The sequence below is a fragment of the Genypterus blacodes genome, unplaced genomic scaffold, assembly GCF_046128005.1.
Source record: "Genypterus blacodes isolate CSIRO-AG114 ecotype Tasmania unplaced genomic scaffold, CSIRO-AGI_Gbla_v1 ptg000064l_1, whole genome shotgun sequence".
NCBI lineage: Eukaryota > Metazoa > Chordata > Actinopteri > Ophidiiformes > Ophidiidae > Genypterus > Genypterus blacodes.
This window is the reverse complement of record NW_027466876.1, coordinates 307532-334125: the sequence shown is the minus strand read 5'-3', so window position 1 is coordinate 334125 and position 26594 is coordinate 307532. Positions and strand designations below refer to the sequence as shown.

At 42.9% G+C, this 26594-nt stretch overlaps 1 protein-coding gene across 1 annotated transcript; it reads right to left on the bottom strand.

The window, feature by feature from the left end:
* Window positions 1–58: 58 nt before the first annotated feature.
* afg1lb (AFG1 like ATPase b) lies at window positions 59–25923 on the bottom strand. Its single transcript, XM_076155147.1, has 13 exons — window positions 25817–25923; window positions 25089–25342; window positions 22286–22352; window positions 21408–21509; window positions 21042–21169; window positions 15615–15714; window positions 13517–13575; window positions 4487–4569; window positions 3453–3523; window positions 2959–3059; window positions 1845–1985; window positions 853–960; window positions 59–703 (listed from the first exon to the last, which is right to left on the bottom strand). The coding sequence occupies exons 1-13, from the start codon at window positions 25917–25919 to the stop codon at window positions 560–562; spliced, it is 1461 nt and encodes a 486-aa protein (XP_076011262.1). The 5' UTR covers window positions 25920–25923; the 3' UTR covers window positions 59–559.
* Window positions 25924–26594: the final 671 nt, after the last annotated feature.

The window sequence follows — 26594 nt, the reverse complement described above, 5'->3', positions numbered from 1 at the left end:
TCTGGTTCTGTTCAACTTTATTGAGAGAAATTTAGTTTAGCCGCCTTGAATATTTGTATGTATTGTTTTGTTTTTTATGGGTGAAAAATAATTATAAAATGATGGTGGTAAATAATTCAAACATTTGCAATCCGTTACTGTCTGCTGAATTTTAATATATTTATTGATGAATGTAACTTTTACCTCACCAGTTTATATATATAGTTAACACTTTATTCAAAAATGTACACAGCCTGATTCTGTCACATGAAAACAATCCGATCCAGATTGGACTCTTTCCACATCTATCCAGTAGAGGGCAGTAGTCATCTGTACACACTTGTTGCCACTGAGCACCTGTTTGCTTTGTGCTTCACATGCTAGAGTCTTAGTCTTCCATATTATTTCAAACAAACAATCCACAAAGGGGGAGAGAGAGTTCACCTCACAGGGATAAGACACGTTGACCTGAAATGACATGAAAGATACTCTGACATAGAGGGGATACATACAAACTAAAGTCTTGAGGTATATACATTGTTGTGGTGATGGTGTGTATGTCAAGATACAGGACTGAATGTTAGTCATTTGTGTGCCTCTTGTTACTGCGGTCTCCCTCCAGCCAGTATGTGTCTGTCTGCATCTCCATCAGTCTGGAGACGGTCCTCTTGAAGGCAAAGATCTCCTCTTCCGCCGTGAACAGAGTGAGGTGCTCTGCTGCCTCCTGAGAAGAAGAATCAACAGCGCTGCGGTTAGCGACTGACAGGCTCCAAATCTCGTCCCTCGCATCAGCAGAGGGCTCGACAATGCAAAATCAATCAAAAAAAACATTCAGAGCATAATTCCAAAGTGAGAAATGGATTGTGATCTTACCCCTGTGAGGCCCAGGTCATCCAGCAGCTGTCTGTCTCTCTCATCTTCTCCACCAGAGTGGACGAACAGCCGATGTAAAGGAGCCGCAGCAAGCAGCACCACTCTAACCTGGGACATGGAGGGAAGACATCAGACAGGGTAAAGTCTCACTTCCTATAATGTGAATGAGCAGAAAGCAGCTTATCTGCACAGGAACATCACATTCAAGCCCTTTAATGCCATGTTACCAACTATCACACAGCGTTCAAACAGCTGATCCTGGACATCAGGGTGGACGTCATTGCAAAAACTTGGCTGGCTTTCAGTTATTCTGCTACATTAAGGTTCACATTGTTGATTCAAACTTTCATTTCATCATATTTTCTGGCAGTAAATGGATAAAACTGTACATAGTTATGACATCATATATATGATTTATTCAGACAGGTGTATTACTTTAAAAACAAATTATAATTGATTGTGGAGTGATGCTGCAAACAAACCAACCAACAGTGGGGAAGACCTCCTTCTCCATGGCAGTCAGGGAAATAATCTATTTTTGAGAGGCAATTTCATCCCTCGCAGATTGAAATTTGGGGGCACTTTGTGAAATACAAAAAAATTAACATCTTAAATGATCAGAATAGAGGCTCATTCATCCAAACAGAGGACAGATGACTAATTAATCAGCATCGACTCAGATCTCCCTTTTTTTAAAGACAGAAAGGTCAGAAACACGTAGATGTTTGTTTTCACACCAAATTGTGTGTTTATGACATCAAAAGAGAAGAGTGCATACATCCACGTATGATAGAATGATAACCTCACGTGTAACAGTGACAACTTCCTGTCCTCAGGTCAAGATCGGGGGCCAGAAAATGCAATTTGCAACTTGTACATGTAGAATTAAAAATGAAGGCGACTTTGCCCTTTTGCCGCTGGTTATTTCTGACACCGTCTTTGCAGGAGGTAATAAGTGAGACATCTGTATGAGTCATTCAGGAGTGGGCTACCTTGCTGTTGTAGAAATTGTCTATGAGGGTGATGAAGCGTCGGGCCTCGTCCTTCAGCGTCAGAGTCAACAAGGGAACATGGCGGATAAATACAGTGTCAAACATCTGCGACATCTCCAGGTAATCGCTGGCACCCAGAGGCTAGAAAACCAGAGAAAATGTTTCAGTTGTTTGTTTCATATGCATGCACACACACACACGCACGCACGCACGCACACACACACACACACACACACACACACACACACACACACACACACACACACACACACACACACACACACACACACACACACACACACACACACACACACACACACACACACACACACACACACACACACACACACGCACACACAGGCACATTCTGCAAAAGGCTCCTGTCCTTTTCAGTTCGTGCCCTTGGTTCTTTGCCATGCAGGAAGATTTTTCCCAGTATTAATGTGGATTCTTCAGTGTATTAATGTAAGATGATGAGCCTTGAAACTCAAAATGCCTAAAAAAAAAAAAGGGTCTTTGCATCAAGCTTGATAGTTACAACACGGCAAATATGGCTGCTTGATTTGAATCACGACATAAAGCAGGGAAACTGTGAAAAGATTTGCTTTTTGACATTGAGCGGAAAATAGGAGTGAGCAGAAAATGAAGGTGATTCAATCTGAGAGCCACAAAAAGAGAAACAAAAAGAGGCCAGAGGAGCTTGAATACGGGCGGTGTTGATCTGGACGCATTTCGTGTGTGTGTGTGTGTGTCGGTGTGACAGACGGGGAGCTCTGGTGGACCAAGGTAACCATGACGTCCTCCATGTTTCCTGTCACTAAGCACCTTCAGAGTGTCTCATAAAAGGCAAAAAGGCAACAAAAGACGAGACTCGGCCTTCCGTTTTTGTGTTGTAACCATGTTAGATAGTGGACATACACACATCATACATAGCATTTCATTTAGAGGAACCTTTTCAATGACCTTTGAACGAATTTTCAATATTTTCAGAGAGGTACTAACCCACAAAAAGGTCTGGAGTATGATGAAGGATTAGTATGTTTGTGTGAATGTCATGTATGTGTGTGTATATACTGCGTGTGTGTGTGTGGGTACATGTGTGTACTTCACTCACTCTGCCACACAGCTCAGCAAAAGTGCAGTCAGCGACGGAGCCACAGGTCTTTGCCAGCGTCACATCTCTGCCCAGCACCGTGAGCACCCGAGGACCTGTAACTATGGAAACACACACGCCCAACAGTAAGACGGATCCTCGGTCCTATTACGCAGTCTTGTATCGTCACATTTAAAGTTAGATCGGATATATTAGAAGCAAATCTTGGAAAGAATGTCTAATATTGCTTTAATTCAATGTATTACTCAGAATCTGAGATTTCATACCTCCACCAAGGCCCAAATGTCCCCTGATTTCACATTTTTTGCTGAAATAAATTAAAATCACTGAGCTCTCATTGATAGTGTCTCATGGATATGAAGGCCTGACTTGTTTCATTCAAGTTGGGGTCTTAGGATTTGAGAAATAGATGGAAATTTTAAGGAAAATGGAATGGAATCGATGGGTTAACCTTTCAGATATTCTGCAAAAACAAATCGTTATAATTTCCTCACCACTTTCTTGTCTTAAGGCCAGCTCCTCAAATAGCCCATCCATGACTGCCTCTACATTAGGCTCCTCTGTGCTGCACAAGATACACAAAAACACACACACACACACGCACACACAGGCAAAATACAGACAGGAAATAAAAGAATATGAAATTAATAATGCTGAAGTGGTTGCATGAAACGATGACAACAATGTGAGCGAGGGAGGGGGGGTACTTAGCTTTTCACTCCATCAGTATAAAACAGGATGTTAGGCTCTAAACATTAGGGTTGTGAATGCACATCAAAATGAGATTGTAAAGAGTGTGTGTGTGTGCTTGCGTTTTAACTCCAGGTAAAAGTGTATGATGTACTCTATTTACATACACTGAAAAGACGAAGGCACTTGAAAGCTCCAGCGCAGCAATGAGCAACAGCAGTGTCATTCATACTGTGTGTGTGTGTGTGTGTGTGTGTGTGTGAGAGTGTGTGTGTGCGTAAGCAAAGAGGAAAACAGAAAACTAGCTTTTATAGCTCAACCATCACATTCTAGAGATTTGTCTTCCATTCTTTTCATAAGCCTTTCAAGGTAATGTGGGTTTGCCTTCTTTCTGCCTTTAACAAAATCAAACTAGCACATGTGCACAAAGAATCTGTATCCGTGTGTGCCTGTGTGTGTAGGTGCATGCGGTGTCTGCATGCGTATGGGAGACATTATTCATACTTGCTCACACACACCATCAAGCTCACACACACACACATACCATCAAGCTCACACATACGCACCAACAAACTCTCGCAAACTTACAATCAAATGCTGGCACATGAACTATCAAACTCACACACATGCACATTCACCATCAAAACTCATATTTTTATCGTACATAAACAGACATAAAAGACTAATTGGATTATATTTATAATATATTATTATTAGTAGTATTAGTAGGACATTATTATAGTTTATAGTTTGATAGTGCAGGTGAGGGAGGTTGATAGTAAGTGTGTGTGTGTGTGTGTGTCTCATATGGTCTCCCACATGCGTGTGAGTCTCTTACAGGTAGTACAGTTTCCCTGCTGCAGTCTTGTCAAGCCTCCTGTAGTCAATCCCAGAGTCTAGGCAGATGGTATAGCAGCACTCCTGTACGCGTGCACGCACACACACACACACACGCACGCACACGCACGCACGCACACACACGCACGCACACACACACACACACACACACACACACACACACACACACACACACACACACACACACACACACACACACACACACACACACACACACACACACACACACACACACACACACACACACACACACACACACACACACACACACACACACACACACGAAAAAAGGATATTGTTTAGTTTAACTGGAACTTTGGACCTTTTTTGAATAGAATATCGATCGAAAGAAAGAGATTCTAATGATCACAACTAAATTTTGATGATCCGAACATGTATGTGAAGAGAAGAGACACCAGGATGACGGACGCAAGAAGCATCTTAAATAGCAGCAGTGTATTAAACTGTACTCACTGTGGCTGTGCTCATTTACATAATAAGTCTTTGTAAATACCCTGAACAACTGAAAACATGCAGCGACGCAGATATTTGCAGTCTGTACGGTGATTTGCGTCATGCTTAATAAATCTGGCCCTCCGTCTGCTCTGAGAGCTCTGGGGTTTTGTGTCTCTTCTCTCTCCTTTGTTGAGCTGATCTATTGTCACTTTTCCCATTCAAGTGTGTTACAGCATGGGTGAACTTGTGATGCAGAGTTCAAACTTTTCCAGATAGTGTAAAACGTCAACAGGATTCATGTCAGGGAGGACAGCACAAACTATAATCATCATCTCCGCCATTCTATCAAAGAAAAGAAAGGAATTGCATATCATCCATCCGAGCCATTGCTGGCTGGCTGAGTATTCGGCGACAGCTCCACTAAATTATGAAATCAGTGAATTTCTGCCGCTGGCCTCTCTAAGCTGCGGGATAATTAGCAATCATCACAAAGCAAGGGGACGGAAATACTCCATTCTTCTCCGCTGTCAACTTTTTATCTCCGTGTCCGCTCGCACAAACGGGGTTCCCACTCTGAGCCAATTGGCTGAATCAGGCTTAATAACAACCTGACAAACTCTCCCTCCCCCACGCACAAAAGGGAGGTGTCATTTCATCAACCTACTGTGACCCCACCAACGGGTAAATAGTTCCTCCAAAGTGGGGAAAAAAAAACTTGTCACTATCGCCGCCACATCATTAGAATCTGTGTTTGTCTTTTCTCCTGCCGTCTTCTCCACCCTCCCTTTATGATTTCGCCTCTACCTATAGACGGCTGACGGATCTCTTGGAGCGTCTCGACGGAAGAAGCGAGGTGCAAATATGAGAGGAAAGAAGGAAGAATGGAAACACAATCAGTGATGATGATTCCATTGGTTATTTATAATCAGATGAGACTGAGGCCTCGCGGGTCATTACTTGATTATCCATCTTGAGGGGATTGTCAAGTTCTCACTCCTCCAAGATTTCATCCGCCTACACATAGCAGTCTGCAAACCCCCCCCCCCCCCACCCCACCCCCCCACCCCCGCTCACAGACTCCAATCCTAGCTGGACTACTTTGCAACTCAGTCTTTTCTCCAACTGTCCCTTTAGTCTGCCCAAATATCATTGGATGTATGCTGAACACCAACACACACTGGTCTCGTCTACCCACAACACACTTTGTCTCTGAGTTAGCAGTCGTTTAAACTCAGATATACCTCAGTGTCACTCTTCGTCACTCCTTGGGGCTGGTCAGGCTTTGCTGGACTAACAGCCTGGTCCCGCCCCCTGGTGGAAAGCATGGGGGGAAGACCACAGCCGACACAAATCTCAACAAAATCGCATTTCAAATCTGAAGTTACAGTACAAAACACTCAAATTGTGACTGATTAGATTGAAAGCAAACAATACTGCATATTGTGGCTTGAAGCTGATAAAACAATGGAGGCCTACACGCAACAAGACTGGTGGCTTCAACAGGTCTACCATCATGCGAAACCGTCAAATACTGTAAGTACACACAGACTAAAACAACATATGGCATAGAGATTGTTGAGAGTTAAAAGAGTTGAAGGGAAGAGGAGAGATGGAGTTTACTTGCAATTAAGGAGTCGTCCACTTGGGGCCTTACATGTGGAACAATTCGTATTGTGTGCTTAAAGACTGCTAGATTATCTTCCATGTGTAAAGAAGAAGCACTTTTTAAAAACCTGCAATGAAACTTCTGCTGTTGATACTGATTAAGAGGAATCAGCGATCACCTCAGCATCATCTTCGTTATAAAGATTCAATCAATTCCCTTATAGTTTGGTCTGGCTGAGTCATACTCGGATTAATAACAAGCAACAAGCTCAGTGAGTGTTCTCCCATGGCTTTGTTGGGTATACTCACTAAGCTGAACCAAAGGTATGCGCAATAAACGCAACAACCCATTCACTAATTCGAACCATAACAAACAGACTAGTTTGAAAATCACCATAGTTTCACTGTGTGACTTAATTAATTTACCCTATGAGCCGTAGCACATTGGCAATTTGTACAACTTGCATCCAAACTAATCACGCAGCACGGAAGCACAACCGCTGCAAATTAGGAGATTGAGTCTAGTCTTTGCACGAACACATTCACCAACTTAGAGACGCACAAGCGGCGAGGGAGAGGGAACGAAAGACAAGAGATGACAGACTTGAAAATCAGTCTCTTTGGAAGAAAGTCATCCGAACACATGTAGCTCCAATCATGTCATTGTCCGAGCTGTCCGCTGCTCTCTCTGGACAGCCGTTTAGCATAAAAACAGAGTGGCTTCTTTTTGTCGTTGCCTCTACTCCCCTCCGCTCACTCCCTCCGTGCCACATCTCTCTCTGTCCTTTACTCCTCAAAAAGTTGCTTTTGAGTTTTTCAAAGAGTGCGGTGCCATTGAGCTGCAACAAAAGCCAAGGATAGCTGACTATTGGGCCCTGATGAGGTCCACTCCCTCATTACCCGGCAGCAGAAAACATTTGATGCTTTTTTTGTTTGGCCCGGAGAATTGACCAGGCCTCAAAGAAATGTGGGGTGGGAAGGCTGAAAAAGAGACAGAGGGGGGAGTAGAGGGAGAGAGTGGCGGGGGAGGAGGGGAAAGGTTGTCGCTCATTCATCCATGTGTGTCTTACAGCCTTGTGTGGAGGGACAGAAGAAAAGAAGGAGGGAGGGATAGAGGGGTCGAGAGAGAGGGAGAAAAGAGAGAAAGCTTAAAACACTGCCTTTATGCTGGCAAGTTCTGGACGACTCTTCTGACATCAAAGTGTTTTCACTAACTGGGGAGCTGCTATGTGTGAGTGAGTGGGGGGGTATCTGGTGATTTTATTCATTCTTGAGCAATGAGGGGGGTACGTGACAATGTGAACACCCTAATTACACCTAATGATCTATTCCCTTAAAGTGTGACCGCCTTGGGCCAGGGATGGTTTGTTCTGAGAGGTCGTTCTCACAACCTCCCCCTGCCATGGCTGCTCCTCTTGGGGAAACATCTTTTGAGTTGGAGCCCCACCTTTCATGATCCAGGACCCCAACTGGACCCCCCAAGCCTCAACCCCCTCTCCAACCCTTCTGGAGGCCTAAAACTCGACTAGTGCTTTGACTTGGGGAGGACAGTGAGCTACCTGCACCTGGCCAACAGAGGCGCCACATGCTCGTGCCAGACAGAAGACTTCATTCGTGAATGTGAGCACATTGAGGTCCCTGTATGTTCTTGTGATCCTAACAATGACATGACACTGCTACCATGGTACCAGTCATCCACCTTTCCACTACTTCCAATCATCATTTGACCACTGACCTGTCACTTTGGACCAGTTTTAGATCTAGTTTTGAAGTGATGGCACTTAAGATCAACCGTAACAACCTGCAGACCACCAAAGCCAAATTGTGCAATTGTCCAAGTAACTGTCATATATTGTGCTTGATTATAACAATGGTTAGTTGTTATTGTTAATGGATCCCGTAATTTTGGCGGGGTAGCAGATTATTTTAAGATGGGATGTCTGATGTTGCTGTATTGAAGCATGGTGTACCTCAAGGGTTGAATCTGGGCCCTATTTTATTCCCTATCGACATGCTACCCCCTGTGGCTAACACATGCTGTATGTGTGTGGGTGATTAAAAATAATCAGCACTTTCTGAAGCACTTTGTACCTTTTGTTTCAAATGGTGATCTACTATAAATCTTTTAAATATAAAAAATGTGCTTACTTTTACCCAATGGTTCATGAAAGTCACAAAGTTTCAGTCTTTCAGTCCCACATCCGATTTCAGGCAGAAATGAGTCAAATGGTGCTTCTCTGTATTTACATAGGAGTTGCACGAAGGATTTTCACATGGAAATATGACAGAAATGTGGCACAGCTGTGTATTTGGGTTAATGCATTATGTATTTGGGGCATTCCTATGTTGAACTGCAATATGGGAGGAGGGACTGGAGGGTCACTGATAGATTATTTTTGACTGCTGTGGGAGAGAAAATGGCCTCTTTTTGTAACACCTGGGAGAAGCAGGTGTAAAGTTTGCATTGCCTAATGAGGACGATTTGATCAGTGAGGGGGAGGCAGAGAGAGATCAGTTCATATTTCATTTAATAAATCTTGACCACTATAGGACCTTCAAGGCTATATTCATAAATTGTCTTTAACAGTGCAGCTATTTAGGTGGCAAACTGGCAAAAAGCTCAAATCAATAAAATTTAGGAGCAAGCATTAAACCATAATCAATGTTCCAGCACTGATAGCTGACATCACTGTTTTTGCAAAGACACACTGCCTTGGTTAAAAACTGGCCTACCTGAGAAATGAATATGTGAAGTATGCTCATGCGTGTATGTTTGCACAAGTTGGACAAATGTTCACGATAATCAAAACAGAGCCAGAATGAAATCCTTACGATGAAAGAGAGAAGAATCAACTCCTCCTATATTAGTTGTTGTTTTTTTAAAGCAGGCCACTGATATGAAAGAAGTGAGGTACGCCCTGCATGCACACAGTGACATTGCCCTGCCATTAAACACAAGACAATGACTAACAATCAAATATCAAAATCCATTTGATTTGAGCTGGCAGGCTGCAGGCTCTTCAACTGCAGTCCTTCTCACCAAGGCCTTCACTGGAGGACCACATCCCTCTCATTCCTCAATTTTCTTTCTCAATCCATCCGGTTTTTATTTATATATTTTCTTTGCCCTCATCGCCAACACACAGTACATCATTCATAGCAATCATCAACAATGGTACACAAAAATGGAGGACAGTGGAACAAAAAGAAGGGTTATAAAGGACAGGAAACCCACAGACACTCAAAGTTGCCTCAGGGTTGTTGTCATGTTTCCCCTGCAGCATTGTGAGCCATTGAACAGGAGAGGGGGGAAAATTAAGTCACTATTCTGTTAGTGTAATACAGAGACCTGACCTTGGGTGAGTAAAGCCATCAAACAGAGCAGGATAGTGATAGAATTAAGAGCAAGAGAGAGAGGGAAAGAGAGAGATTCTTACCCCCTTAACCCTGTATCTTCTGTATTAAAAATTTAAAATTTAAAATTAAATTAAACGAGCGTTAAAACAAGTGACAACATTTCCTGATGGACTTGACAGCAGTGGTTAAAACAGTCACATATTTTTTTCAGACTGAATAAAGCTGCATGAAGGGTTTGGAATTTAGAAAATGATCCTTCCTCCTCACACCAACAGCAAGCAAAGCAGTCAGGAATTTGGTTATTTTACAGTTTATAGTTTCACGTTCTTTCACTTTTGACAGGATGAAAAGGGACATTTCTGCTAAAAATCAATTAAATTCATGTTGAAAGACTTGTAGATAAGTATTAGACTAGTTTAGAATTATTTTAGTTAGTTCTTTGGAAATCTTTTAGAATCACAAATCTTTTCTAGAAGTCCTTTTTAGCAGAATTTATTTCAAAACATTTTTTTCTGATTCTGCTGACTATTTTCCTTCCATAAATTGGTAGAAAGTCAGATTATGGAGAGCTTTTTCTTTCTGGATTACAGAATGGATTTTTGAATTTACATGAGTTTTTTAAATTAATTAACATGGCTTCATTTGTCAGTCAAAGACAAATTCACTGAAAAGTAAAACATCTTAATTATTTAAGGCCCTACATAGGTTTAGAAGTATATGACTTTTACATCAGTGGTTTATCAAAATGGATCTTAAAAGGAATCCCTGTTTAAACTGGTAATGATTTAGTTTTACCTGTGCCCAGCCTTAGTTGTATGCTTTCCATGCCTGGCCAATGCATACATTTAAAACACTGCAGTTGACCTAATGATTTCTTATTTAGCTGATTTGCAACCTGGAATAACGATGGGGGGTTGGGGGGACGAGGTGGGGGGGGTTTCTTGGCACTGGGGGTCCCATCTAATCAGAAGTCAACAGTTAATAAAGACATCAGCCCCAGCGGTCGGAGGGAGGATTAACCTCTACCACTTTGGCTCAGGTGATAGGGAGGGAGGTCAGAGGCTATTTTCTTACTTTTTAACACCCTCATTCACCCCCTCATTCCCTATAGAAACACACTCATGCATGCACATACAAGAGCCAGCTCCGCCAGGCAGGAGAGCCCACGGCGCTGGACCCTGTGAGCATTAATTCAATCTATTAAGGGTCAACTAGTTAGCAGTGTGACCCCGCTAAAACATGCTTTAACTTTACAGAACAGGCTGCTATACAGAGTGCCACACACCCCCAGAAAAACCCCGACCCCAAAAACCAGATGGCTTCACAAAGGGGAACATGGGACCCTGAAAGAGAGGAGGCAGTGTGGGACAGAAAGGGACAACAGGCATTCAGGACCTTGATGAGGGAGGATTAGAGAGGGCAAGGGTGCTGCTGGGTGTGTGGGTGGGAGCAGGGTGACTCCAAGGCCTCCTCTGTTGCGGAAAGGGAAACTGACGTTTGTGTGTTTATGTGCATGTACTTATATATGGAGTATTGATGAGCTGCAGACTGTGGCCTGGGCTCTTCGTAGCCTCGTCACTTCCTGTTGTTTCATGTTTCCTGATCCTGATGTTTTATATTTTCTCAGTCAGGTTCAGTCAAGAGAACTTATACCTCCTCCAAGGCCCAACAGTCCTCTGCTTTTACTTTATTTTAGACAATATAAAGCCAGATTTAAACAGATCTTTTATGTGGTAGTTAAGGGTTAGGGTCATGTAAAAACGACTCTTCATGCAAATTCATCATCGTGTTTTTCCTGATCTATGTCCTTCAATCAAAATGTCTTGACTCATTTGTTAATGTCGAGTGATGCGGCAAACATGACCCACCAGATCTGGATCAACATCTGGATCTGAGCTAAACTAGAAATATTGACTGTCCAAAACAGGAGAGTTTTCCATCAAACTGATGTCTTAGCTTTCAAGAAATAGGCAACAATTTTGATAAATGATCCATGAAATTGAAAAACACAACACAAAAACCTGTGTCCAGATCTGCCCCAAAATCTAATCAAGTCTTCCTCCACCTGAGTCAAACCTATCTTCAACATTTCAATCAAATGTCTTTACTTTTTGAGAACCCACTGAGTTTGGTGTCAGTTACGCCGATACAAAAGTTTACAATAGGCTAAAGAAACTCAAGTAAAATAATGTAAAATAATAACTTGTGTGCTGTTTCTGCGTTATTTATAGCATCAGTTCAAATATATCTTCATGCAAAAATACAAAAGTATCTGCGAGTCAGTCTAACCCGACTGATGGAATGTATTATACCACTAAGAAATAAGATTGTTGATGGACTACGAGTATTGATTTTCAGTCATTTGGCAAAAGAAGAAGTACTTATCTGATAGTATGAATGTATGCATACACAGATCTTCATATATCATAAAGAATAACTATTAAACTTAAGATCCTACATAATACTGAATTTCTGCCCAGCCTGTAAACAGAAAATGAGGCCTGCAAATCTTTCTGTTTCACTGTTTGGAGCCTCAGTGTGAAGAGTTATAAATGGATCACATTAAGGGTTAACTATCTCCTCGGCTTAACTGACCTTTTAAGATTTAACAAAACTTTTAAGAACTAGGTAGAAGATCTGTTTGGTATTTATTTTACAACATTTGAAAATGTTACCGACTCAAGTAAAGACAGTTAAGTAAGAAATGGCATCATTGTAACTCTGATGTTGCCGCACTGAATCTGGATCAGGTGTGTGTGTGTGAGAGTGTGTTTGTGTGTGTCGAGTGTGTGTGTGTGAGGTTAGGACAGGCTGAGCGGTGCTACGGCTTTAATCTAATTCCTTTTATTGGTCATTATTATCGCCGGTTTTTCATCTCTCCATTTACGGCACAATGCAAACTATTTGGATCCCGCTCGCCCCTACTATTTACATTTTAAATACCAATAAAACATGCAAGAATGCTGCCATCACCTGTTGCAAAATGCATGACAACAAATTATTCTGCAATTATTTATGATCATGATCACTCCAAACACATCAGCGCTCATCTGATATGCAGGCAGGATAATGGTGCTACCTGCTTACAATGCCATTAAATTGCAAAGTAGCTTTTTCGCCCGAAACGCTAACCCACCTCACCGCTTCTTTGCTGGCGTCCCCCCCCCTACCGCCCGCCTGCCTGCCCGCCCGCACCCACACACACACACACACACACACCCTCACTTTTGAAATGCAAGCAGCGAGGGTCAGTCACTCAGCTCGCCCATCCATCTATCATTCACTTTGCCTGGGCTCACTCATGCTCTTTCTATCTCTCCCTGGCTTTCTTTTTCGCTCTCGCTCCAAGTCTTTCACAGTGCCCTGGTATGATCAAAGACAGCTTTGTGACACTGTGCGAGGCATCCTGTCAACAGAAAACATCAAACCACAGGAGAGCAAATTGGAAAAAGACAGACAGAGAGACAGAGAGGGACAGCAACGCGTGCGCGCGTGCATGCAAGGTGCCGTGTGCGCATGTGTGCGTGTGTGTGTGTGTGTGTGTGATAAACAAATGAATAAATTAACAAGACGGGGATGACTTTGTCTCTACCTTCAGCACGTCGATGAAAGGTAGGAAGGTGTCCCTCTGAAGTCCATTTTTGTAAAGATCTGAAAGAGGAGGGGAGCGCCTGTATTAGAGCTGCTGTTTAGCCTCCTAATAATGTCATTTCCCCGCCACAGATTGGCAGATAAAGTGGCTATTGATGAACTGAAGGATGGGTGGGGAGGCAGGACAAAAGGACTGGGACCAGGGGAGAAAAATGGATTTCTCTACCGGCAGCGGCAGCAACATAAAATTCATTACATTCCCAAACAATGGTGGTGAGAGAAAGGACTGTCGCCTTTTCAACACGGACAATGTCCACAGCAGCCTGTTGAATAGAGGTTTCAATTAGCTCGGCTGGAACAAATTACATCTGAAGTAGCATCCCTGATAGACAGATAAAACAGATAGGGATTCACACACAAACACACACACATACACACACACACACACACACAGAGACACGCACAGGCTTAAGCTCTCTCTGGCTGCGAACGCAAACAAGTGGTTGTTGTTGATGTTTGGGCTTTAAGCTTTCTACAGTAGGACCTGGCACACAAATAACACTCGCCCAATAACTGCTGTACTGTAATGGAGTGTGCTGCCTGTGATAGAAAACACAGCGTCTATGCATTGAAAAGCACTTATTCTAATCTTACTGTTTATGACTATTTACTGCTACATTGTAGAAGTGCAAGAAAAAATAAATAATAAATAAATATCTGCATTAATTATTCCTCCGATCGTTCATTAACTCACTGAACGATTGCGCTTCTTGCCGCTTTTAATGAACTTATTGTTTCATTACCTTCAGTGAACCTTGTATTTAATCATTTGTAGAAGCTCCTTCAACCACATTCAGATGTTTCCTGTAGTTCGTCAAAATTTCTGGGATTTCCTGCATGAACTTTTTGGATTGGGTTCATTTCTGAAACATGATTTGGCAATTCCAAGAAACATCAACATTGTAATTTGAAACCTCCAATGTTCAACTCTGTTTTCATTGAGATGATCCGTTTATAAGGGTTTATTACATTATAGTCAGTTCAGGCATTTGTTTTCATTTTTAGGGACAAAAAAGTATAATGCAGGCTGATTTTGCTCTTTTGTGTCACTTGTGTTTCACTTCACCTAACCTGTTTTTGCAGAAGAGAGGCAATCCGAGCACCTTAAGGAAACCAATGCACCCGCTTGCTATGTGCTAACCGACTACTATCAATCAAACTTAAATCGTTCAGAATTAACCACACAGGAAATAGTCTTGTTAATGTAAACTCCAGACGTGGTCCAGTCAGTTAGAGACCATAAAGAAACCCATCTCTCTAATCCTCCATTGACGCCGGACGTAAAATAAAGAATAATAAAACACTACATTAGCTGTAGCGTGCGACCCTCTTTAAATGACATAACCCACTTTAAAGCCTCCTAATACTTGGGTCTGCACATCAATAAAAATGGAAAATGTATGCCTTTCATGTGCAGTTGTCTTTCAGTGTTCCATTAACCATGTAATTAATACCAAGTAGGCCCTCTATCAAGTTTGCATGGTTTTGTGCTTTGTTGTTAATAGCTAGTAAATATCAGAGACCCTGCCACCCTTTCTGTGCCCACTCTAGGCTTTGAGACGTGATGATGGATGTTGCATCATACATTTATCGCTACCTTCATCGCCGTCTTGCTTATTCTTTCCCCGACCTTGCTCCCCTGGTCCTGAATGCCACATCAAAGCCGTGATGCATTTTGTAAATGCTCCTCTCCTTTTTCTTCTTCTTAATTGCTTGGTCATTTAAAAGCTCGACGTGATTGTTGTTGTTGCAGCTATACGAGCCCCAACTTGCACTGGTGGTTCCAGTATGATGTATCTGAACAATCACTGTATGTTCGGTCTTATTTGAATGAAAAATCAATTCAAATGCTTCTACTCTCCCTTAATACACACAGAGTCATCCCACTGATTGGCCGGCAGTCCAGCCAGTCTCTGAAACATGAATGACTTTTCCCACCTGTGTTTCCTCAAAGGGGATCTACGACTACAGAGAAGTAAGAGGTTGACAGTTATTCACATAGCACACCAAACACACACGTGCTCATACAGTGGTCATACCATCAGGTTGTCGGTTGGAAGTGGCCACCACCACGACTCCCGTCTTGAACAGCGCCTCAAACAGCTGCTTCAGAATCACGGCGTCGGCGATGTCGGTCACCTGACAGCACACAGTCACAGAGGAGAGAAATGGATTCAGGGATTATTCACCTTCTTCCTGCAGTGCACATGTGCATGTCTGAGGTCAAACCTTGTCATCAACACTCCATGTTGATTAGTGTCATTCAGGTGCTCTCATTGAGTCCTTTGTCTGGTCATGGCCATTCACACACACGCACACATACGCACACACACACTCGCACAGACGCACACCTAAACCACTTGAACTGACTGGAAATGGTCACGGAGCAGCTTTTTGGTGTGGACAAGTGGCTGCGGCAATGCAGTGGAGCTGGACTAATCAACTGAACAGAGACAGAGCGATCGTGAGCGAGAAAACAAGGCGAAGAAGAAGAAGAAGAAGAAGACACACACACACACACACACACACACACACACACACACACACACACACACACACACACACACACACACACACACACACACACACACACACACACACACACACACACACACACACACAGAGAGTGAAGTAAACACACGGCTGTTTAGTTACAATTGATTAATACTATTCAACTGCCTTTTTTTCATCTACAGCATTTTCCACGAGTTCCAAACAAACAAAGGTCTATGACAACATTGAAGCAAGGACGTTTATGAGTCGCTGGTTGTTACATGAAGAGCTCTGACCTTTCTATTGGGAATCCGGCGCACTCATTTTGTTCTTCGTCTCTCATTTTGGCTCTCTTTCACTCCTGTTGCTCTTTTGAAGCATCCGTGAGGGAGGAATCACGCGCTGCTCTGTAACTGCGGCACATTAGTATGCACATAAACGCGGCGTGTCAGCTCGATTAAGCATCATGACCGACTGAGGGGGAAGCTGATCATTGACCGCCAGTCATTCCCGGGAACAAAAACAGCCATTAAACACTGCCGCTGAACGCAGGGAATGTGTGTAAAAAAAGCACATACCTATCTCATGCTTGCCCTTTTCAAGATGTTTCCTCATCTATTAGCATTTTAAGACACTGTACAAAAATATTCTTATAAGCAGGATGTTTGTGATTACTTTGCTGTTTTCTAAAGAAACGACTCGCCACATGTCGGAGTGAAGCCCTTTGTTGGCGTTAGTGAATGTGGGATGTCTCGGATAAAAGAAAGGTTTTCCAGTCATGTATTTGTCCCGCCCCCTCCTCTTCTTCCCTCTTATCTCCTTTCCTGTATATAACAGGGCACTTCTGACGGCCATACCCACAGCATATGCCTCTTTTCATAGTCTGGAGAGTCTTCTGCTTTTGCATATTAGCCCCGCGGCCCTTGCCAATACTTGATTAACATCTGTGTTCAAGCCTTGATTTTGCTAAGGAGAGGTGGCTAGGGGCATCAAATTAGTGTGTGTGTACGTGTGTATGTGTGTGTGTGTGTGTGTAATGAGAATCAACAGAAAGCCAAGGCTCTGTGTCCCTCTGAAGGGCGCCCCCCCTCCCTCCGCACCCCCCTCCCCCCCATTTCCTCAGACCGCAGGATTTTATTTTCATTTCAAAAGAATCATTTAAAAATGACCTTTTATACAACCTGGATTTGTTTATTCATGTGCCCTCAACATGGGCATAGTGTGGGGGGCAATATTGATTGTTCAATGAGTAAGGAGAGAGGAAAAGAGAATGGGTATCCAGAGAATGGGAAAGGTGGGTAAGGGGGGGGGGGGGATGTAAGCACTTGTGGAACACAAAAAAATAATGGCGCAATCTCCGTCAGCCAATGTCGATATTTAAATGAGCATCCAATTACTCAAGCGGCCGTCAGTTTACAGCGAGGCGCACGGGTGCCAAATTAAACCTCTTTTGATGTTACACCTCTTTATGTACACAACCTATGAGCAATTTCACAGAGCCCGGCACAGTGACGGAGGCCCTGAGACAATGACGCTCAAGCGCTTTCTTCTCACTCTTCCTCCTCTCTCACTCTCTTTTTCCCCATCTTTTCCATCTCAGACCTCTCAATGGCGAGTATTCATTAGGGGCGCGGGGTGGGGGCCGCGAGAAGGAGGGAGAGGGGCTACAAATTACTGATAATGGCACGGTGCTAATGAAGAGAATGGAGAAATGTCATTAGCATTTAAGAGGATAAGATCCATCTGACCCGCCGCCGCCAGTCGCTTTCTAGCTCCACTCACTTAAGGAAGCAGGAGAGTGCGACTGATACCCGGAGTCTCATTTGCATGCCTGAGTGGACGAGAGATGCTGATTGGTATAGACCGCCCCCCCCTGCCCTCCTCTCCCTCCATCCCCTGCGCACCCTCCCCAGCTCTCGCAACCTCTTGTTTATGCATCACAAACAACGGGCACATGTCTGCTTGTCCTCCCCCCCCACCCCCTCCTCACCACCACCTCCAATTCACTGGCGGCAACAGTCGACGAGCGAAAACAGCGACGCAGGCAACAGCAAAACAAAACAAATCAATGAGAATGCACGAGGCAGCGCGGCCGGTTTAAAATGAGAAAGAGGGGGGAATGAAAGAGCGGCTCTTGATCCTCGCAGATGCACCGGGGAGTGATTAGAGGGAGCAGCCGCGCATTCTGTGACCTTTGACCCGCTGACATTAGCTATAATGATATCAGTGGGAGGGACAACATTGTGCTACAAACAGGTGTGTATGATTAAAGCACTGTTTTGTTTTTTCATGGATGGTGCTAATCTGCAGCACAAATGGCCGAATGTGTCGCTCAGTTGTGTTTCACCCGGCACGCAAACCGGCCGTGGTGACGCGCGCGCGCGTGTGTGTGTGTGTGTGTGTGTGTGTGTGTGTGTGTGTGTGAGAACAGGTAGAAGGGGCGCATCACTGACCCAGCTCACTAGTGCAGCTAAATGCATGCATGGACTTTTGAGGAATTAGGCTTTCACACACACTTTAATGTCTCAGGGGCTCTAATCGAAGTGTTTTGATGCTGTGTTTAAAAAAGGCCACTAGGTGTCCCCAGTCCTGTTTTTGTTAGGATATCAAGATCAGAACCTGTCTGGTCAGAAATAAGAGTAAAAAACTAAACGTAAGAACCACAAACTGAAAAGTAGCAGTTTCTAACTTATAAACAGTCAAATGTCACATTAATATTAACAGTGGTTCTCAATCTAACGGTCGGTTTTACATCTCTCCCTGCTCTACCCACACCTGATGAGATCAATCAGGGGTGTTAACTTGATCGAGAGTTGGCGCCTCAAGGATCTTGACTGGCTGAACGCACTTGATTCAGCTCATCAGGCGTCGCGTAGAGAGAGAGAGACGGAACATATGAAGGATCATGATTGAGAACCCCTGAACCTCTGATTAAATGTTTTCATTATCTTGAAGCATTTCGCTGCGTCTGTTCCATGGATGAGAGCAGAAGTCTGACATCCTGCTGCATTTCCCCTGACCTGGACTGGATTCTTCTTGGATGAGTCACGAGAATGAATACAAAATCATCTCTCGCTGCATTTCTGCTGTCGGGTTAATTTCATTTCTCTGGAAGCATATTCAGCATTTTCAAACAGGAGCATTCTACAGCATCCTGCGCTTTCACATCGCCTGTACACACACTTGTTGAAACTCGATCACTGTAGAAGAAGCAGTAACGCATCATTTACAACCTACACGAGTCTATAAGTTTTTCCCTTCATTCTGGAAACTTCTTGATTCTATAAAGAAACCGAAATCATTGAAAACATTTTTCTTTATCCAATCTTTAAAGCATTTAATTTGTTTATCTGAATTTCTTTCTCTAAATGAAAGAATATTGATTTTATTTCAAGGATCAGGAACATTCATAATTTTGTAGAATAAATAAGTGTAGTCAGGTTTATTGAGAACTTTTTTTTTTAAATCATTTGTATCTTGTATATTACTTTATTTTTCGACAAATGCGGCAGGTTTGGCTTGAAAAAGCTTCAGAGGTTATTTCTGATTGAAGGTTAATGGCCTGACAGGTTCATTGGTTTTGAACATCTTAAACATCATCATATAGGTTTGTACATTTGTGTTAAACAGTTTGAAGAGAATGTACATAAAATACAAACATAGAGAACGTGATGCATGTAAGAGTATCTGGCGTTCTAATTGTCTTGTTTGCTACTTGTCAGTTTCTGAGTAGATTTTAAGAACACACACACACACACATTTATATATATACACACACACACACACACACACACACACACACACACACACACACACACACACACACACACACACACACACACACACACACACACACACACACACACACACACACACACACACACACACACACACACTCCCTCACCTGAAACTCGTCAAAACACAAGAGGCAGGTTTCACTGCTGATCTCCATGGCAACCGGTGATATGGGGTCATAGGTGAACATTTTCCCTAGCGTTCGTTTTGGCAGGCTTTGTTTCCTCATGGATCCCTTTAAGGAGTACACATCTTGAAGCATTTTGCTGCGTCTGTTCCATGGATGAGAGCAGAAGTCTGACATCCTGCTGCATAACCCCTGACCTGGACTGGATTCTTCTTGGATGAGTCACGAGAATGAATACAAAATCATCTCTCGCTGCATTTCTGCTGTCGGGTTAATTTCATTTCTCTGGAAGCATATTCAGCATTTTCAAACAGGAGCATTCTACAGCATCCTGCGCTTTCACATCGCCTGTACACACACTTGTTGAAACTCGATCACTGTAGAAGAAGCAGTAACGCATCATTTACAACCTACACGAGTCTATAAGTTTTTCCCTTCATTCTGGAAACTTCTTGATTCTATAAAGAAACCGAAATCATTGAAAACATTTTTCTTTATCCAATCTTTAAAGCATTTAATTTGTTTATCTGAATTTCTTTCTCTAAATGAAAGAATATTGATTTTATTTCAAGGATCAGGAACATTCATAATTTTGTAGAATAAATAAGTGTAGTCAGGTTTATTGAGAACTTTTTTTTTTAAATCATTTGTATCTTGTATATTACTTTATTTTTCGACAAATGCGGCAGGTTTGGCTTGAAAAAGCTTCAGAGGTTATTTCTGATTGAAGGTTAATGGCCTGACAGGTTCATTGGTTTTGAACATCTTAAACATCATCATATAGGTTTGTACATTTGTGTTAAACAGTTTGAAGAGAATGTACATAAAATACAAACATAGAGAACGTGATGCATGTAAGAGTATCTGGCGTTCTAATTGTCTTGTTTGCTACTTGTCAGTTTCTGAGTAGATTTTAAGAACACACACACACACACATTTATATATATACACACACACACACACACACACACACACACACACACACACACACACACACACACACACACACACACACACACACACACACACACACACACACACACTCCCTCACCTGAAACTCGTCAAAACACAAGAGGCAGGTTTCACTGCTGATCTCCATGGCAACCGGTGATATGGGGTCATAGGTGAACATTTTCCCTAGCGTTCGTTTTGGCAGGCTTTGTTTCCTCCGATGGATCCCTTTAAGCAGTACACAAACGTCAGGCGAATCTTAAAGCACACCTGCAACCCGCCGGCAACAACGGAATAAAGCAGTAATTTCACCTGTATGCATAATGGCAGACAATTAGCAGCGGGGCTTCGGGACCAACACAGAGATAAATATAGGATCTCCGCTGTAGGAGTCAGGGAACTTCCAAAAAGTCACGCCAGCCAACCTTCAGTAAGTGCATACAGGGGGGAGAGGGAAGGGACTTACTTTTGTGAATGTCCAACATGAAGCCGTTGAAGTGGACACGCTTCTTGCGAGTGTTTTCCACCTGGGAGTAAAACATGTCCATCAGCATCGTCTTCCCAGTGCCTGAGAGGAAGAAGAAGAGACAGTTATTCAAATATCCATCCTAAACAAAGACATCTGAGACCCTGAGCAGACTTTGATGGAAACACTTTGAATGCCCTTAAAGTGCCAAAATCTCATTTTAAATAAGGAAACTAAATCGCTGGTAGTGCGCCCCCTTGAGGTCATGAGGCCTTATGCAGCCACTTATAGCACCTTTTACACCCAGAAGCCTGGAGCCAACTTTCTACCTGCATATACTGTAGTAAACAACGCAAAATGATCTTGTATTTGTATGTTAGTATGATTAAAGGAACTCTGAATTCCTTACTATGCCTTATATGACCCATATGACATGATGGAATGTATTTGTGTCGCTCATTATCAAATGCAGTGTCTCAAAGGACGGATCCCGACCTTTTCTGGGTCACAGTCCAACATACTGTGGTCCTGGTAAGCTGTTTAGTTGTTGTTTGTTTGATAACATTAGTTCACGACAATGTCACATCACTGTCCCCTGAATGTAACTTTGTGTCTTGTGAGTTGTTGTAAATGAAGCACCTGTCACAGTGTAAACACCAGTTGCTCTAATTTCCATAATCTCCACGGTACTTGAAAAGTGGGGGGGGGGGGGGGGGGGGTGAGAGCAAGAAAGCACAGAGATGCTACACCGGTAGAGTCTTAGAAAGTTTAAATTGCTGATGTGTCCGAAGTGAAAGATTCATTTCTGTTCTATTCTTGTTGATCTGAGAATCAACCCAGGGAAACAGACGATGCTCAGGCTTGTGTCTGTATCTTACCTACATCTCCGTAGATATAGAATCCTTTGGGTGGTGGTGGTGGGGGCGGAGGAGGAGGAGGTTCCTCCTTTGGGTAAAGACAATAAAAAACAAACACTAAATGAACAGTGGCCGGTTTGTTTCATATTAAACATTTCAACAGCCTCTTGTCATTCTGAATTAAAGATTAACACAATAGAAGCGAGGGCTGGATTCATTAGGATTGTTGTGCATAGATGGATTCCTTATTAAAAAAAAAAAATCACAAAAACAGTATGGCCGCTGACCTAAATAAAACTTTGTTATATCATTACCATATAAAGACCAAATCCGGGGTTTAATAAACAAAGTATCTGGAGGCATTAAGCTACGGCGAGAGTGTGAGGTTTCACATTCTCCAGACGAGCCCACTGCAGGGGACGAAGACAAAGGGGATCTAATCAACAAGACAAGCCAGGGTTCCCACGAAAGAAAAGCATCATCAGAGGAACAATGGGGGGATTTGTCAGACAAAACGGAGAGGACTGGATGAGGCTCCATACGAGATGGAGTGGACTTGTCTGTGCAGCCTGTTTAGCACTGCTAATTGTGATACGGTACTGTTGCATTGAGGTGCTGCTGGAAGTCATTGTGCTGCCTGCCTCCTACCATTAAAGGTCTTTGCTTCAAAAAAAAATAAAGAAAAGGAGAAAAAAAAAAGCCTTTTCTGTGGGACCAAACTGAGAATATAGACTAAAGCCAAATATCTAATAAAGTGGGATGAAGCTATGTGCAGGTCGCTGTAGACTCACTGACGTGTGATGGTACATGCTGCTGCACAAATGATACAAGTTTTCACGACTGTTGACTGTTTTCCATCACGTAGCTTTAACTCGGCTTTAAAAACAAACTGTTGTCCAAAATGTAAGAATCTAATTGAGTCAGTATTACTCAGCTGAAGCAGCACTTGACTCTGACATTTGCAGACAATTGCCTGATTCTAAACGAAACAAAAATAAAGGAAAAACAAAACTTCTCCCTCCTCCTCCTCCTCCTCCTCCTCTTCAGTCCCTGATAAACGCTGGGGAGAGCAACAAGCCCCTTTTCCTGTCAGCTCCACCATAACAGCATGTGACTTCTCCCTGACTTCCCAAGCTGCCCCCCTCTTGCGCCGCGCGGTAATTGTCGCTCGGTGGCTGGACGCCCATCGCTGCCACGGCAGAGTGGAGAAGGACAAGGCCGTCCCTCAGGCAGCTCCTGGTCTAGCTGGGCTCCCCTGGCATCGCTCCTTCCTGGATCAGAACACGAGTGGACGGTTCTCATGCGTGACACTTTGGCTTTTAAATGACTTCGGTGTGTTACTGCTTTTTGAATGTGTTATGGGTAAAGATGCCACGTTTCTTAGTAACAAGGTGAAGAGGTTGATAGCAGGAGTCTCAAAGAGGTCGAACCGGTCTTACAGGGAGACAGGCAATATATAGAGACATTTAAGACTCGGGGTCTGACTTGAAGCGGGTGAATCCCGCTAAACAATGGCTCATTGTTACTCAGTCATCCACAAAACCACGCCACATTGGGTCAATACTAAGTCAAGTGTACTCTCCTCATAGACTTGGTCAGTTAGCGGAGGACAATGGCGGCACTTTCATCGAGAAAACAGACACTAGGAGGACAGGGGTGTGACCTGATTCAAGCCTGAATAATTGTATAAGTGCTTCAGTCAGTGTGTGTGTGCATGTGTGTGTGTATGTGTGTGTGTGTGAGACAGACCAGGGAAAAAGGTGCAGGCAGAGGAGGGGGGGGAGGGGGAGGGGGGGGGGGGGGGCGGTGTTGATAGCATAGCACCAAAGTATTTGTCAGAGTCCCAAATCAAAAGCAAAAGGGACAAGAATGGCCCAGACAATGGGGATCCCCTCATTACTGCATGGGGACGGTGCGGGTGAGAGGGGTGCTGTGGGTGAGCCCAGCAGGAGGTCTGCCCTGCTGCCTTTGCAAACTCTCTGCCTAACTCTATGTGTCTGTGCCAGCCAACCAACAATCAAAAAAACAAACTCCCACCGACCAACCGGTACTAGACGGCTCCCCTGACCCCAAAAACAAACAACAGCCAACAACATTCTGCTGCTCCAAAACTCACAAGCATGTACACGTCCCAGACCCCGACCCTCCCTTTGACCCGCAGCCGCAGCCGCAGCACAGCCAAGCCGATTCTCCTCGAGTTCCGCACATATGTTAGACGTCGAGAGACAGAATGAGAGCCCAGATGCTGCACTGTAAAAGGCTTAAAGCAGATCTATGTGAACAAAACAAACCCTGGTCTTGATTGTGACGGCCTGGTGGGGTTGTGGTCCGTCTGGGCACTGATGTCAACAGCCCAGACGGACAGAGGGACATGTTACTGATGTGTTTACAAATGGTCATAATGGTAAATTGTTGATTTTCAGAACTGACTCGACTTGCACACTGGATTTACATAACGTCCCAAAGAGGTTTTGTTTCCTGGACGACACATTATCTATCATAACATTATGGACATAAACGTCTCACCTATCACTTTAAACTACTAGGTCCTGGAAAATTCTCCATTTCTACAAAAATTCTGAGGGAAAAATCTTTAAAACATCTCAGAAAAACTATATTCAAGAACAATTTGGTTTTCTGTAAATATTTGATTAAAACTATTGGAATTTGTCCTCAAAAACATAATAATTCTTTCCAAATGATGGATTGAAGACATTTAAGAATTTTCGAAAACTAGAATTCCGTTTCATTTTTGACATTTCCTTCTGGAAACCTTTAAAAATTGATTTCTTATTTGTCTCTCATCAGTTAAGGCCTCCTTTACCTTTTCAGGTGATTCGTCCCCTTTCTGCAGCTGAGCGCCTCCATGTTTTGCCCTCGTCCTTTCTGGAGGCGGTGTCTTCATGTAGACGTTGTTGGAGTAGTTGTTCAGGACGCGCTGCAGCTGATCCAGCTGCTGGAGAACCTGTCTCTGCTGAGCGTCGTCCCTCAGGGAGCCGAGCTGGACCAGCTTCTCATACTGTCCTGCTGAGGAGCCGGAGAAGGCTGACGCTGCGCTGTCTGTGGTGCAAATGCGAGCTTGAAGCGTCCACCAAAAAAAACAAAACAACAAAAGTGAATCATCATCCAATATATCCACAAGAAATCGATGCAAGTATTTGCACTCAAGCTGTTAAATGAAAGAACTTTCTTAGATACTGAATTTGGGGTTTTATGAGCTTGTAAGCCATAATCAGCAAATTTAAAACAAATGAAGGCTTGCAATATTCCACTTTGTATGTGATGAATCTATACGAATTGAATTACTGACATAAACGTACTTTTCCACGATATTCTAATTTATTGAGACAACAAAATGATGGATATTTTCTTTCTGTTTAGGTAAAATGTGTTTCCTTAGATTAATAAAGGTATTTTAAAAGGTGATAAACAGGTTTAACTGTTGTCACGGTGACATTACAAACATGTACAAAGAGAACTTTGGCTTAGCCCGTCGCACCATATTGTCTAAATTTCCGATAAAACACAACGACATGACGTAGACACTCTCACCTCTCACAGTGTTAGTGAGCAAGAGGTAGGAATTCTTCTTTAAGGTCAGAAATGAGTCTTTAAGTAAAAAACTGACTGGATATCTGACAGCCGCAAGGTACATAGACGCCGCCATGTTGATTCAACCTGGTAAAACTGTATTGGCAGATATTTGTTATAGGAATGTATTTTATCCCACATTATTTTTTTTGATGCTATATCATGATGCTTGTTTCATTTTTTCTTTTCTTTTTTTGAAAAGGTACATTGCACATTCAAAGTGCTTTACAGTAAATGTGCTAAATTTAGCTATGAGGATAATTATCTTCGCGTGTTTGTTTGCTGCATTGCACAAACACAAATGTTGAAAAAAATTATAATTTGGTGATGATTTATGGTGATGTTCATCGAATGAATGATGGGTACATAATCGGTATCAAAATAAACCTGCGTCACGTTTTTTTGGGGGAAATCATATATCAAGATCATATATATACTCTATACAATATACCAAAAACACACCTTTAAACTTTATTGTCATTGTTATATGTTTCTTTTTCTGAAACATATATCAATTTGTGATACTCTTAATCATAATACTCGGGAAAGCGAAATTATTTGTTGCCTGATTTAACTGGAAATTGACATAAATAAGTTGGAATGGCCCTAGTTGATTTCTGATTATTCCAAATCCCAAAAATAAAATGATCTGCATCACATGGATAGTTAAGGAATGTGGATATGAGTCAATGCGTCCGCTGCTGGGTTGTAAACAAACCGTGCAGGAACGTCAGCTGAA

Coding starts and splice junctions, on each gene's coding strand:
- afg1lb (XM_076155147.1), bottom strand. CDS start 25,919: ATGTACCTTGCGGCTGTCAGATATCCAGTCAGTTTTTTACTTAAAGAC. Junction 22,353..25,088: donor GGGACGAATCACCTGAAAAG/GTAAAGGAGGCC, acceptor CTTTACCCAAAG/GAGGAACCTCCTCCTCCTCC. Junction 3,524..4,486: donor GCAGGGAAACTGTACTACCT/GTAAGAGACTCA, acceptor TATCTTGTGCAG/CACAGAGGAGCCTAATGTAG.